The sequence below is a fragment of the Nanorana parkeri genome, unplaced genomic scaffold (assembly GCF_000935625.1).
Source record: "Nanorana parkeri isolate BGI_ZX_2015 unplaced genomic scaffold, ASM93562v1 scaffold269, whole genome shotgun sequence".
NCBI classification, from domain to species: Eukaryota; Metazoa; Chordata; class Amphibia; order Anura; family Dicroglossidae; genus Nanorana; species Nanorana parkeri.
This window is the reverse complement of record NW_017306537.1, coordinates 606,796-621,714: the sequence shown is the minus strand read 5'-3', so window position 1 is coordinate 621,714 and position 14,919 is coordinate 606,796. Positions and strand designations below refer to the sequence as shown.

The window sequence follows — 14,919 nt, the reverse complement described above, 5'->3', positions numbered from 1 at the left end:
TTTCTGTGCAATAGATTTTCCTTAACTTTATGTTATGTGGATACAACACGAAGTGAGAGCAAATCTCCTCACGGTGAGCTAAATCTACTCTGAGACAGCAGTCACTGGCTTTGCCATTATCTCTACTTCAAAAAATATTATGTTATAAAGGATGCCATTGGCATTTAGAAAGCCTTGCCATTGTTATGTGTTCAAAGAAGCGTCTAAACGCTTGCTTGACTAAGGTCCTCCTGTCACCGAGGGGGCTACTGCCTGCTCTATGCTGACAGATCGGAGCCATGCTGCAATAGGAAGAATACCGACTATATTGTCGGAATTCATCCCAGTACCTGATTGACAGCTGGCTCTGCCTGTCTAGAGCCAGATCCAGCTTTGCAGGCCCCCTTCCCTGCCTGTCCCTCCAATGAGTGCTGGAATAACAGAGGGGAGGGGGGAATCTCTACCAGGGAGCAGTGACTGACTGTAAGCTGACTGATCTGCGGTTACATGATCGCTCAGCTCTCGGTATAGAGCCACTGTGTGACAGTTCAGTGTCCCAAGCAGGCTCTAAAATTGGAAACAGTCAATTAATAGCAATGTAATCCATCATGGGATCTTGGGGCGGTGGCTACTTTACAAAACATACAAGGACCATTGAGAACAAAACTAACCACCCTCCAGAAGGAAGGACAGTGTCGACACCACTTCAGAGATAATTTGAAAAGGGAACTACTATGGAGTAACCTTTATATCCCATAGTTTTCTTAAGGGTCATGGGAGGACATATGCCAAAGTCCTCCCGTGACCCAAAGCTCTGTATATAGCTAGCTATATACTGAGAGAGCCGCAGCCGGGACGTATCGCAACAATACTGTCGAGATCCACCCAGCTGGCTGATTGACAGCGGGCTCTAGCCTATCTTCCCATCCGTTCCTCCAGTCAGCGCTGGAAGACCAGAGAGGGGGAATCCCTGCGCGGAGCGGTGACTGACAGTCACCCCCACTGCAGGGAGTTCATCGGGAAGTGAGTGAGCGGCAGTATGCGTTTGCTCCCTTCCCGATATTTAGAGTTGATGTTTGATAGTTTCAATGTCACACGTCGGTTCTAACTGTGATGGTACGTGAAAATCACTCACCTCATAGTTCTCCTTTGAGGATCCACAGCGGAACGATACACAGATGAGATATATTTTTGTTACTAGTTAAGGTACTTTAATTAATTCATAATATTTAACTAATGAGTTTAGTGTCAGATTTCTTATTCAGGAAAAGATGACAAGCCTTTGTGTTCTAGAACAGATTAGCATAACCTGAACAGCAAGAGGCCCAAGGTGAGAACAAAGATGGGTATTCCTTCTACTTCAAAAGTGAAATCCATCTTTAAAAATAGCTGACAAGTATGCTTTAAAACGGCATCATCATAGCTTTCCTCCATGGAAGTGGTCATGTGACCTTGCATGCTATTGGCTTACTCTGCACATCAAGTGGTTTAATTTTAGTACAGTTTCCAATGCTCTTTTGCAACGAACTCCATGTTCATTCTCATAATCCCTACTCATGAGAACAGGTGGTTTTTACCATTAGCAGTCCCGTTATACCAAGGCACCTACTGAATTAGCTACCTCTTATAGGTGTGTGTGAGAATCCACACAATACAACGTCATGAAGAGAAAGGAGGATGCATCATAGTGTTCATAAACACAGCAGTCTCAATAAAGCTTGTTTACAATGAATAATGTTTATTAACGGTTCCACATAAAGGAAGTCCAGCAGGTGCCTGGCTGGAAACACAGTGGCCCCGAGGGTTAAACATTCTGGGAATGTCACAAAAATAGCTCTAAAGAAATAAAAATAATAAGCCAAACAAGCTATATGTAAATAAAAGCAGAACAAAAAATAAATAAAAAGAAGATTCTGCATGTAAACACACACAAATCTTTATATAGACCTATACTATTAGAGAAAGGGAATTACTTTAAATTCTTACAGTGAAATAACACATATATATATATATATATGCACACACACACACAATGAGTGCATACAAACATACATATACATAAGCACACCACACATTCTGTACATATATGAGACTTTTCAAAAGCTGCAATTTAGGGGGTTGCAATTATTATATAAGCCTATAAAAACTTTTTTTCCTGAAAACAGGTTTGTCCATTGCACCAGACAGATCTAAAAGTCATATTCCATCCAGCAATTAAACATCACCAATTGCTTGCTGCTTGAAACTGTTTGAGTCTTCTTTGCGTCACTTCTCATAAATCAGCTTTGCATCTATTACTGCTCCTTTTCAATGACACTCCAAGACCAAACAGTTAAATGAAAATGACCAAGTATAAGTCACAAAGGCAGAAAAGTCAGAAGTCCCAGAACGTTCCATTTTACATTACGAAAGGCACATGCATCACAAGTCAGCTGACCAGAGAGACATTTGCGCTTACCTGAACCATACAGGACATGACTAGAACAAGCTCCTGCCTGGGCTCTCTGCAGGACAGTCTGACACAATGACCAGACAAGGGGGCTACTTAAAGTGGTCAGCTATTTTTAACAATGACATGAAAGGGGGAGGAAGGAAGGAATTCCACACCAAATGTCCAGCAGTGAAAGACACAAGAGGAGACTTCTAGATATAACTATTTGATTACTTCTGTGATACTCTTAAAAGCCTTTAATCCAAGGCAGTTTTTTTTTATTCTACTCGGTCTATATTTATATCATAGTCGGAACGGTTTTGTTTTATAATCATTTATGTTCTAACTTTGTCTGAGAGTGCATGTCTAGATTGTTTACATAGGACATTCATTTTGCTTAATGTTTACGGTTTCTTGCATCCAAAACTTTCTTTGGGGTCTTACATTTTATTCTGGTACAGCAAGTCCACAGGGCCGAGATTACTATCAAGCAGGCTAGTTCTGAGCAGGTACAAACAACCTATAAGGAATGTGTAGTCCAGAATATATACGCGAACTTGTTCAGCTTAAAGTGGAAGTGAAGTGTCTACAAATAATTTGCGGACAGGCAGGTTTTTCTTTAAACCAGAAGACACTGTGTAAGTCTTTTCTGCCAAAAATGCTCTTACCTGCCCGTCAGCATTATTTTTTCTTCCTCTGCACTGAGCCACGCATGTGCAGCTCAGTGCGCAGACCTGGCATGATGAGATGAACTAACTCCTGTGAGCATGGGCAGGAGTTCTATTATTATTATTATTATTATACAGGATTTATATAGCGCCAACAGTTTGCGCAGCACTTTACAATATAAGGAAGACATTACAATCACAATACAATTCAAGACAATATGGTAAGGAGGGCCCTGCCTGTGAGGGCTTACAATCTAAAAGGAGTTCAATCATTTCGGATGGCCAATGAGGTCAAGAGGCCAAGAGATTGTTTGCAAGGTAAGTCAATCATTATGTGCTTATATGCTATGTGGCCATCATTTAATGCAGAAAACAAAGGATAACTTGAGGTCGAAAAGAAGTGCTTTGGTGGACATCTATGAGGTGAGTGGAAATCACTCACCTCATAGTTCTCCTTTAAAGTCTCCTCTGCACACAACTCTTCCTTGGTGCTTCTTATTTTATTTCTTGAAAAATGTTTGTGTGGTTTTTTATGAGGTTTAACACAAATTGTATTCAATTTATTATCTCTTATTTGTAGTTCCACAAACCGGTGTAGCTCCCAGATTGTCGATCACAGCTCGCTGCATGAGCAAATCGCCAGCTGACAGTGTTTATATGTAATTGGTGATTGATATGTACTGATTTATATTCATAAATTAGTACACATTTTAATTTCATACCTATAGCTCCAAAACGCGCGTGCAACGCGCGTTTCTAATGTAAAAAAACGCACTAAAAACGCACATGAAAACGCACCAAACTCCGGGACGAAAACGCGCGTGTGACGCGCTTATGCAATACGCACAGGTGTGAACCAGGCCTAATACTATATCCTGAGGAGTCTATACAATCAGGGCGATTCAATAAAGTAGTTGCAACATTTTCTGGCATATTGCCATATTACAAAGTCCTGCGCCAAATTCATGAACGTCTTGCCACAGTTCAGTTGCTGTTTCCTATGTGGCGTGTGATAAATTCAAGTACTTCTTAAGTGCAACACGTTGTTTCACTATGGCTGCGTCAAGTTAAAAAATAAATAATCGCCATATCATTAATAAGACAGATTTCATTTTGGAGTCAACATAAATCGTTCGACAGAGTTGCAACGGATTCATATACACTAGGGATGCACCAATACCGGTTTATAGATGGTTTATCTTTTCAGTACTCGCCGATGCCGGTAGTTCGGCTAGCATGGAGCCAGCTGCAGCTTCCCGGCCAATCAGGAAGCTGGGCGGCGAGTTACCCACCGCTCGGTTTCACTGATTGGCCAGTTCCATGTTCCCTCGCAGCACTGCTGGTCGGAGGAAATCTCCCTTTGACCGGAAGTTCTGGTATCGGGGGTAAGTATCGGAGCATTTCGGGCAAGTACAAGTATTCGCCCAAATACTCAGTATCGGCACCGATGCATTCCCTAATATACGACACGTACAGGAATCTGTCACAAGTTGTGACTTTTGTCTCACAGACAGGAGACAGATTTCTAATGAGTGAGATTTTTAATGAGTGTCTATGACCATCTTGATGAATTCCCTGAAACGAGTCTAACCAAACGCCGAGATATGATTGGATACTGTGCGGGAAAGAATTGTGTCCCGGCACCTAGTGAAATGCAGAAGTTCCTGCTTACAGTGTAACACAGAACATGCCTGGTCTCCCACAACACTCAGAACATCCCTGGTCTCCGACAGAGGGCAGTCATGTTATTTTGCAACCAACACGTGTGTTATTGTAGAATGATACGGTGGAGCTCTGCGGTATTGCAGTCGATGCAGACTCCAGCTGACACATATGCTGTAATATTCCGCAGGCCTCTGACCTTTACAAGCCTCTTCTGAATGTTTTCCAGCAGGCATCTGGGACTCATCAGAGTCAGATCTATCACATGGAACTGAAACCGGTGTGAGGTTTTCCTAGCTACATCTGCTGACTCTGGGGCTTTAAACCAAAACATATACATACTTTCCTAATTGGACATTGTGGCATATGTATGTATGCATGTGACTAAGCCCTCTACAAAAACACCTTAAACAATGGAAAATGTCATTATAAACTAATAAGGCACTTTTCCCTAAATGGGCTGTGGCAAATGGGTAGATCTCTCACCGAGAACTATAGGCAGTAAAAGATATGGTCATGCTCAGTGGAAAAAGTTGGGACTTTCACGCCGACATGGCCAATGGTTATCTGTATTGCATGAGCGCAAAAGATAAGATAATAGATAGTTGTGAGCTACCGTAGAGATTTCCAACATGAATGTGTAACGAGATGCATGTGATAACGAGCACTACAAAGCCTTCTCTCATTACCAGGTTAATTTATTATCGCGTTCTAGTTACTGCCTACATTGATCATTAAAAGAAACACTTGATTCTGTTCTGCCCATAAATGTGTTGGAATATCTCTGCAAGCTTTAGCAAGCACTTTCAATGCCCACCAAATCTTGCCAGCCCTCTGAAAATAATTTAGATGCAGGCGCACACTGCAAGGGTTAACTGCTCATTTATGTCTATGGTACCTTTGTAAAAGGACTTTTACTTACCTGATCCCCACTCCTGCTGGCTCTGCAGCCTCTCCCCCATCACGTCTAATGCAGCGACCATGGGACTCCGATGGTCACTATGCTAGCCGGAGCGGAAAGGAGAGAGGTGAGCACCAACTTCAGTGTAAGAAGGGATCATGTAAGTAAAAGTACACAATCCCAATAGACAAACGAGCAGTTCACCCTTGAGGTGCGGGGGTAGCCCAACTGTAAGGGTAAGGGTAACTGTAGGGGAGATGATGTATATTTACCTTGGTGTTCCAATTCCAATCAACGGTGCTGCTCAGTAATTTTAGAGTGCTGTTGTTATATTATACAGGATTTATATAGCGCCAACAGTTTGAGCAGCGCTTTACAATATAAGGAGGACATTGCAATTACAATACAAATCAAGACAAAACGGTAAGGAGGGCCCTGCCCATGAGGGCTTACAACCTGCTGTTGATGTGCTGAGGGGCATGTCAGACCGGGGGCATGTCAGACCGCAGGGCAGCAGTTTATGGGAATTGGCGGTAGGAGCCACAGCACACGGTGGGGGAACAGGTATTTGACATACTTGGAAGTGACAGATACCTGCAGTGGCATGAGACCTGTTGGAATTTGAATACACAGACAGCTGCAGAGGTAAATACACAGCATCCCAAGGTGGCTTTGCTTTAGACCAGGGCTGAACAAATCCCAGGAGTCAGGTAACTAATGCTCCTTCAAAATTACAGCTGGTGCCTAACTTTTGAGGTTTGCTCTAGTTGTCATTGGAGCTATCCCCCGCACTGCAAGGGTTAAGTGCTCATTTTGGAATAGGGCCTAAAATAAAAAATATATATGCAGCTGATCCTCGGAATATTGCTGAAAAACGATGACAACACTGTTTGAGATATCAGTTCAGTGCACAGGACGTTACAGCCTGAGAAAAAGAAAACTATTGGAGCAACCACATGTAAGGAACGGTAAGATGCAATATATTAGGCTTTTGTTTTCGGGTTTAGATATCCTTTCATGTGGTTTTTTTTTTTTTATGCGTTAAAAGTAGATAGCGTTAAGGCAGCTTGTTCATTTTAAGTGGGCTAGTGATGCCCCCTGTTCATTTTAAATGGGCTATTAATGCACCACAGCACATGAAGAATTGAACAGTAATCTCTTTTTTCCCAAAGCACCACAACGTACAGATAGCTCCCCATTCTATGCTCTGCGTTGCTTAAATGCTTGTTCACTGAAGTGTGTTTGCTTGGTGCATTGTGGTATCATTTAAAATGCGTTTTACTGCCACAATGTAAAAATGTGAAGTCAGCCTTATCGAGCATTAAAACCATTTGTTTCTTTTAAGTTTTGGATAGAGCAGGGAATGGCTAGATACTTTGTGTCCTTGCTGGGGAGATTCACCCCCTTATTTGCCCTGGTCGCCGGCACTAATATAAAAAGTAAAAGGGAAACTCAAGAAATTTGTAGTTACCAGAGCAAGAGGTGATTATCCTCCTCTTTTTTCATATTTTAAATTACAGTGAACGTTCTAGGGAAAAAGTATGTTGTTTCCAATTATAGCATCAAAGGACCTATAAATGTCAATCCCAAACTAAAACACTGCTATAAACTGAGCGTACATATATTTTCTCTAGTGTTTATGATAAATCGTTATGAAAGTTTCTTGATTTTAAACCAAAATGTAAAAGCCATAATAATTTCAACATAAAAGTGCCACAATATGAATGAACATAAAATATTTATTAAATGCCAAAAACCATACACGTACATATTAATCCTGAAGCAAACCAAAACTATGAAACAAAAACTTAAAATAAATCTCTGCATCCCCAAACTAAATGAATCTCTGAATGCCCCACCTGTGCATACCACGTGCATAGCAAGTTATTACCATTTTGCCAATTCTATTCACCACCTTCTGCCCACATTGTTTATGGTACCTTCTTCCCAAACCAAACTAGTCTTTCCGCACCCTCTTCCCACTCTAGGCCAGTCTTTCCACACTAGGCTAGTCTAGGCACACGGGCAGCACAGTGGCGTAGTGGTTAGCGCTCCTGCCTTGCAGCACTGGGGGTCCCTGGTTCGTATCCCGGCCAGGTCATTATCCACTGTGTGGGTTTCCTCCCACACACCAAAGACATGCTGGTAGGTTAATTGGCTTCTCTCTAAATTGGCCTTCTATGTATGCATGTGAAATCGGGACCTTAGATTGTAAGCTCCTTGAGGGCAGGGACTGATGTGAATGTGCACTATGTAAAGTGCTGCATCAATGGTTGGCGCTATATAAATACCTGTAATAATAAATAAGACCCAGTTATGATAGGTAATGCTTGAAATCAGAAACAGTCCTTGCTTTTTTGGAAGGAGGAGAGAGGCTGAAGGGAGTCGTTTAAGAGCAAGCCGGGCTCTTGGTTCAGGAGAGTATATCTTTGTTAAGGTCCCCACACACCGTGCGATAATCGGCGGAAATCCTCCGATCGTACGATTATCGTAAGGTGTGTGGAAGCCGTGCGACCTCTACTACTGTAAGGTCGCACGACTTTTAACTTACGAACATGTTCGAAAACCCGCCGAGCATCGTACAATGTTCGGCGGGTGTGTAGCATGTTCGTACGATAAAAGCCGGACGGGCCGGTGTGCAAGCGCACACTGCCCGTTCGGCATTGCGGTCATCGGAAGCCCGCCCCTTAGGGGGGCGCGGCTTGCGATCATCGCAAGTACGATCTGCCTGTCCAAGATGGGCAGATCGTACGCTTTTTTAAAGTACCTTACAACCATCGCAAGACAAAAGTCTTGCGATGGTTGTAAGGTGTGTGCCCAGCCTTATTTTCATCCCTAAATGAAAACAAGCACCCAACCCTTGCAGTGCGGTGGGAGACCCACTGCAAGGGTTAAGAATATGTATCCCCAGTCTTTAAAAACTGTGTATACCTATAAGTTACTGATAATTCCAATCTAACGACGCCCAAAAAAAACACATGAACAGTACTCACTTATGCTGCTCATTTCTGAATGAATGAATTACCCACTCCATAGCTTTATATAAATGTGGCATATTTTAATAAAACACAGCACATGTGGCTAAAACAATTGGTAAACAGTAAACTGCAGAACGGGTAAACGGACAAAATTACCTTGATGAACAAAACCAAAATCGAACATGCTTTTATAAATAGGACAAGAACATAAAACTACAAAGGTGGCTTAGTGGTTAGCACTTCTGCCTTGTATCACTGGGGGTCCCCAGTTCAAATCCTGGCCAGGACACTTTCTGCAGGGAGTTTGCATGTTCTCCCTGTACTTGCATGGGTTTCCTCCAGGTACTATTGTTCCCCCCCACACTTCAAAGATATGCTGAAAGATTAAAGAAAAACTATGAGGTGAGTGGTTTTCACTCACCTTATAGTTCTAGCCGACCTGTGACAGTCTCATTGTCACAGGTCGGCTAGAACTAGCCGACCTCATTGTCACAGGTCGGCAGAGAGCCGTGACAGGATCGAGAGGTGAGCAAACGCCGGTATGTGTTCGCTCACCTCCCGATCTACTGAGCCGACCTGTGACAGTCTCATTGTCACAGGTCGGCTCAGTAGATCGGGAGGTGAGCGAACACATACCGGCGTTTGCTCACCTCTCGATCCTGTCACGGCTCTCTGCCGTGACAGGGGAGGGGCTGGATTCCCCCCTCCCTGCTCCGATCCGCCATCGCTGACTGGCGGAACGGACGGACGTAGAAACGCACTGTAAAACGCCGAGGTGTGAACCAGGCCTAAATTGTAAGCTCCTTGAGGGCAGGGACTGATGTGAATGTGCAGTATGTAAAGCGCTGTGTAAATTGTTGAGACTATATTAAAACATGTAATAAATAAAAGTTCAAAGTCTACAGCTAATCACACTTTATGAAAAGTTCCCATTGGTGGTTATATGGCCATTATTCTTATTTTAGTATCGGCAGTCAAGCTTTACAAAAAGAAATCAGCGCTTTTCCAGAAATTGCACATAAACTCTACTCTGGGTCTAAACTTGTACTGAAGACATTTTAGGGGATTGTGGGATGTTTTGTCCAATGTTACTCTTGGCTTCTACAGAGAGGATGAGATGATGCACCCGTCTTATTAGTCATTTTTTTTTGTAAATACAAGAGTTAAGCATTTGGCAGGGATATCTCTAAAAACTCTCCTAAGTATAAATATTACAACGTGTTATTGTCTTGTGTGTTTTATTACTTAGTATTTATGTAAAGGATTACTTTGTGTTTATTGTTACAAATCAAGGAGGTACAATCTGTCTGCATGCAAGATAGTTTCATTACATGTTTTGTTACCCAATCTATACAATTTAGGCTTCATTTACACTTTGCACACGTGTGAACGCATTCAAGATCGCAGAATTACAGTTAATGGCACCCCAAACGAGGCAAGAAAGATGCTCAAACAGTTGTATGAACTTTGCAATGTATGGCCTGCCCCATGCGGACACAAGACAATGCAAGCAAAATTAGTAAAAACGCTGCGCACGTTCACATGCATGACAAGTGTGATTGGGGCCTTACATGACTCTCTAAAGTGCAACAGATGATCGCGATGATATTTTTGCCTGAGTTACAATCATGCAACTAAAGTCACTAGCATTTTTTTTCCTACAAATGGCAATATACTCCTCCTCTTCTGTGCCACCATCTTCAAATATCCCACGCACGCGCAGATGTGTTTCAGCTTTGTGCCAGGGTTCTGGGACCCGGCAGTGGATTCCTGCACATGTGCACACAAGCCACTTATTAGTATCAGTGTCCTCGTAGAGAACTGTGGTGTGTTTGCACATGTACAGGAATACTCCACATGGGCACAGACATGTAGCAGGTCTCTGCCACTTCCCAAACACCTGGCAGAGAGCAGTGCCATGTCTGAGCAGGGGATCGGCACACGACAGAACAACAATGCTGGATTTACTGTGCATGCGAGTATGCAAATGGTGAATAACCCCGACAAAGGTGAACAGGGATCTTACCAAAAAAAAGAAAAAAAACCTCAAAGTAAAACAGACCATGGGTCAAGTTTAAAGAAGAACGCTCAGAATGCCTGAAAAAACTCCTGATGCTTGGGTGTCACGGAACCTTACATATAGGGCTGGGTTTACAAAAACCAAATAGGTTGTTCAATTTGCAGTGAATTTTCACATAGCTTAGTGTAAGAGGTGAAACTCTGCTGATTTCAATCATCCAATAATGTGCAAGAAAAAAAAAAATACAGTATTTATCTTCCTTGAACGTGATTGGTTATTCACTGAATTTTCACCACAATCTCGAAGCTAAAGGAACATTCCCTTGCAAAGTGAACAGCCCATTTGCTCAATATTAAATCATTCACAAAGTGGCCCACCTTGGGAAATGTTTCTTAATGTTTTTCGTGCGGTTTTGTTCTTACTGCACTTTTGTACAGTTGTACGTGTGGTTTATATTTTTATATATGCAAATCAATAAAAGAATCTCATAGAAATAGGGATGTGCGGAGGCTTGGTGTGACCAACACCACACCCCTGCGCTGCCTCAAGCAGCAAAAAAGCTAGGGACAACCCTGCATGTAGCTGAAGGGTGGGGAAAGTCCTGACTGCAACTCAATGGGCCAGGGGAGAGGTGGTATGCCACTGACCGTTATGCGCAGGCTTGGATGAACTCGATTTGCACCAAGCCCCGCACATCCCTACACAAAAAGACAACCACTTTTGCCAAGGTGCTTAGGACTACAGCATATCTGAAAAGACAGGGATGCTGCACCTCACACTAAAACCCAAAAACTTCAACAAAAAAAACATAAAATAAGTTTTAATCCATACACAGAAATAATGCATATGATTGATAGTTATTGTAAATAATCATTGCAGCTTAGTGAATTGAATCTATAAACCTCAGCATATCATCAGCAGTATGAGTGTATAATCAGAGCCCAGTATACTTCAACCCAACAAAACGAAAGAATTTTGTAATGAATTAAGGCCCATCTCCAGACAAAGCTCCTTTCTATTAGTTTTTGACAGCGTGGGGGAAGGGTTAGAACCTCTGTCATCAAATATGTCTTGATAATAGGGTCCCCCTAATTGCTGCTTGCTATATTGTGTGATTATGACGCAGTAAAGCACCCTTCTTAAAACTCTACCGACATACGATACATTCACACTCTCCTTCTGTGTTTAGGTTATTTAAATGTAGGAAAAACTATCTGGGAAATAGAAACAAACGTTTTGCTTCTCAAACCAAGCTCTTGTGTGTTTAAAGTATTGTTTGGTTCCTCTTCACACCTTTGTGTTCCCATGTGTTTTTTCATACGTTTGCTCTGCGTTCCCCATTGATTTCAATAGCACGCATGCACAACAAACACGGGAGAGTAGCTCATGCAGCAGATTTTGCTACAGACGTACCATGTGTTTTCACTATGCATTTTGCACGTTTAACACACCACATAAAAAACGTGTAAGCGCTTGCAGTGCCATTGCTTGTTAATGGCACCCCAAGCATGGCCTGGGAAAGCGTACTTTTTTCCCCCCCGCACGTGTTGACGCACATTAAACATGCATGAACACGTGGTACACATGTAGCAGAATCTGCTACATGAGCTACTTTCCCACATTTGTCTTGTGTGGCACCCATTGAAAGCAATGGGCGACGTGTGGCAAACGCTGGGGGAGGGGGGAACAAACAAAACGCACAAACAGAGGGATGAGGACTTCAGGAGAGCTCTGCTGCGATACATAGAAAAGAACAAAGGGACGAGCACGTCAGGGAAGCTCCGCTGCGTTGCTTAGAAAAGAACAGAAGGATGAGGACTTCAGGTGAGCTCTGCTGCGATGCATAGAAAAGAACAGAGGGATGAGCACTTCAGGGGGACTCTTCTGCGATGCATAGAAAAGAACAGAGGGATGAGCACTTCAGGGGAGCTCTGCTGCGATGTACAGAAAAGAACAGAAGGATGAGGACTTCAGGTGAGCTCTGCTGCGATGCATAGAAAAGAACAGAGGGATGAGCACTTCAGGGGAACTCTTCTGCGATGCATAGAAAAGAACAGAGGGACGAGCACGTCAGGGAAGCTCCGCTGTGTTGCTTAGAAAAGAACAGAAGGATGAGGACTTCAGGTGAGCTCTGCTGCGATGCATAGAAAAGAACAGAGGGATGAGCACTTCAGGGGAGCTCTGCTGCGATGTACAGAAAAGAACAGAAGGATGAGGACTTCAGGTGAGCTCTGCTGCGATGCATAGAAAAGAACAGAGGGATGAGCACTTCAGGGGAGCTCTGCTGCGATGCATAGAAAAGAACAGAGGGATGAGCACTTCAGGGGAGCTCTGCTGCGATGCATAGAAAAGAACAGAGGGATGAGCACTTCAGGGGAGCTCTGCTGCGATGCATAGAAAAGAACAGAGGGATGAGCACTTCAGGGGAGCTCTGCTGCGATGCATAGAAAAGAACAGAGGGATGAGCACTTCAGGGGAGCTCTGCTGCGATGCATAGAAAAGAACAGAGGGATGAGCACTTCAGGGAAGCTCTGCTGCGATGAAAAGAACAGAGGGATGAACACTTCAGGGAAGCTCTGCTGCGATGCATAGAAAAGAACAGAGGGATGAGCACTTCAGGGAAGCTCTGCTGTGATGCACAGAAAAGAACAGAGGGATGAGCACTCCCGGGGGAACTCTACTGCGATGCATAGAAAAGAACTGAGGGACGAGCACTTCAGGGAAGCTCTGCTGCGATGCAGAAAAGAACAGAGGGATGAGCACTTCCGGGGAACTCTACTGCAATGCATAGGAAAGAACAGAGGGATGAGCACTTCCGGGGAACTCTACTGCATGGCAGAAACATTTAATTAAGGCATTTTTCCACTTCTCCGCGCTCTGTTGTGGTGTGTTGTTTTCAATGTGCCCTTGCAGAGACTTGCATTGCTAAGGCCTTTGCATGTGCTCATTGTATGGAATTTACACCCGGATGCAGAGAATTCTGTTTTTTCTAAACACAGCTAAACTGAACGCATGTCCTATAAACACATAACCTCAGGTTTGTCAATGCCAGTGTGTATCATATATAACATCTGTCAGATTTGTAATGCTCTTTGTGTCTTCCCAGTGACACCATTTCTTTTTCTGCCAGCAGGACAGGAAGTGAAAGGAAATTGGTGCAATGAGGATACAGACAGCAGCAATAACTTCCAAACTAAAAAAAAAAAAATGTTTTGTCTGGAGTTGGGCTTATGGAGGGAGAGAGCGAGAGAGAGATAAAAAGAAAGAAAGATATACTGTATATATATATATATATATAAATAAATGGAGAAAAATAAGGGAGCAAAAAAAAAAAAGAGGGAGCAAAAGAAAGAGAGCTATAGAAAGAAATAGCGAGAGAGAATAGGGCTGCAGCTAACGATTATTTTCATAATCAATTAGTTGCACGGTTGTTTTTTTATTAATCGATTGGTTGCATTAAAAAAACAAATCGATAATGAGAATAGCAATACCAACTATTCTCATAATCGATTTAATCAGTTGATGCAGCCCTAAGAAGTAGAGAGCTATAGAAAGAAAGAGAGAGAAGTAGAGAGCTATAGAAAGAGAGACCAATGACTTCACGCAGCCAGGCTCTACAAGGGATCAGTGACTGCAAGCAGCCGGGCTCTACAGGGGACCAGTGAGTGTGCCCTCTCCCCGGTACTGACCTGTGTGGCCCCTTTGCCGGATACAGCGAGCAGCGCATGGCTTGAGTACCTGGTCTGTCCGTCCCCGCTCAGCCCCGCTGTCCGGCTCAGTACTTCCACCTGGCGGCTGAGCCTCTCCACCTGTTCCCGCAGCCTCCGGTTCTCACACTGCAGGTCGGTGACAGATCGGGAGAGTGGCCCCGCCAGGCGCAGGACGTCCTCCAGCTGCCTCTCCACCCCGCGCCTGAACTCGTCCATCTCGGCTTGCAGCCCCTGCACAGTCCCGCGGAGCGGACAGTCCTGCTCCTCCTCCGGCACACTCCTGCAGGCGATGGCCGGCCATGCAGACATTTCCACCTCGGGATCCATGCTGGCGGCAGTGACAGGTGCAGGCGGCGATCCGGGGCTTCGGATGGACTTCAGTAGCAGCGTGGTGCAATCACCATCGTCCGGTGAATGATACCTTGTCCGGCGCCCAGCCTGTGCAGGTCACTTCCGCTGTGTGCAGGTGCACCGGTGAGTGCGGGGAAGGGATGCCCGATTCAGTGATTACTTGCAGCGGGATGTGCGGAAGGCAGCGATACTGATGATCGCGGTGAGGAATGTGATGGC

At 43.8% G+C, this 14,919-nt stretch overlaps 1 protein-coding gene across 1 annotated transcript in view; it reads right to left on the bottom strand.

The window, feature by feature from the left end:
* Window positions 1-14,676, bottom strand: part of SMTNL2 (smoothelin like 2) — a 106,292-nt gene extending 91,616 nt beyond the window's left edge. The window contains exon 1 of the mRNA XM_018557127.1: window positions 14,329-14,676. Coding sequence (XP_018412629.1) covers window positions 14,329-14,676 — 348 coding nt within the window. The remainder of the gene's footprint in view (window positions 1-14,328) is intronic.
* Between the last annotated feature and the right edge of the window lie 243 nt (window positions 14,677-14,919).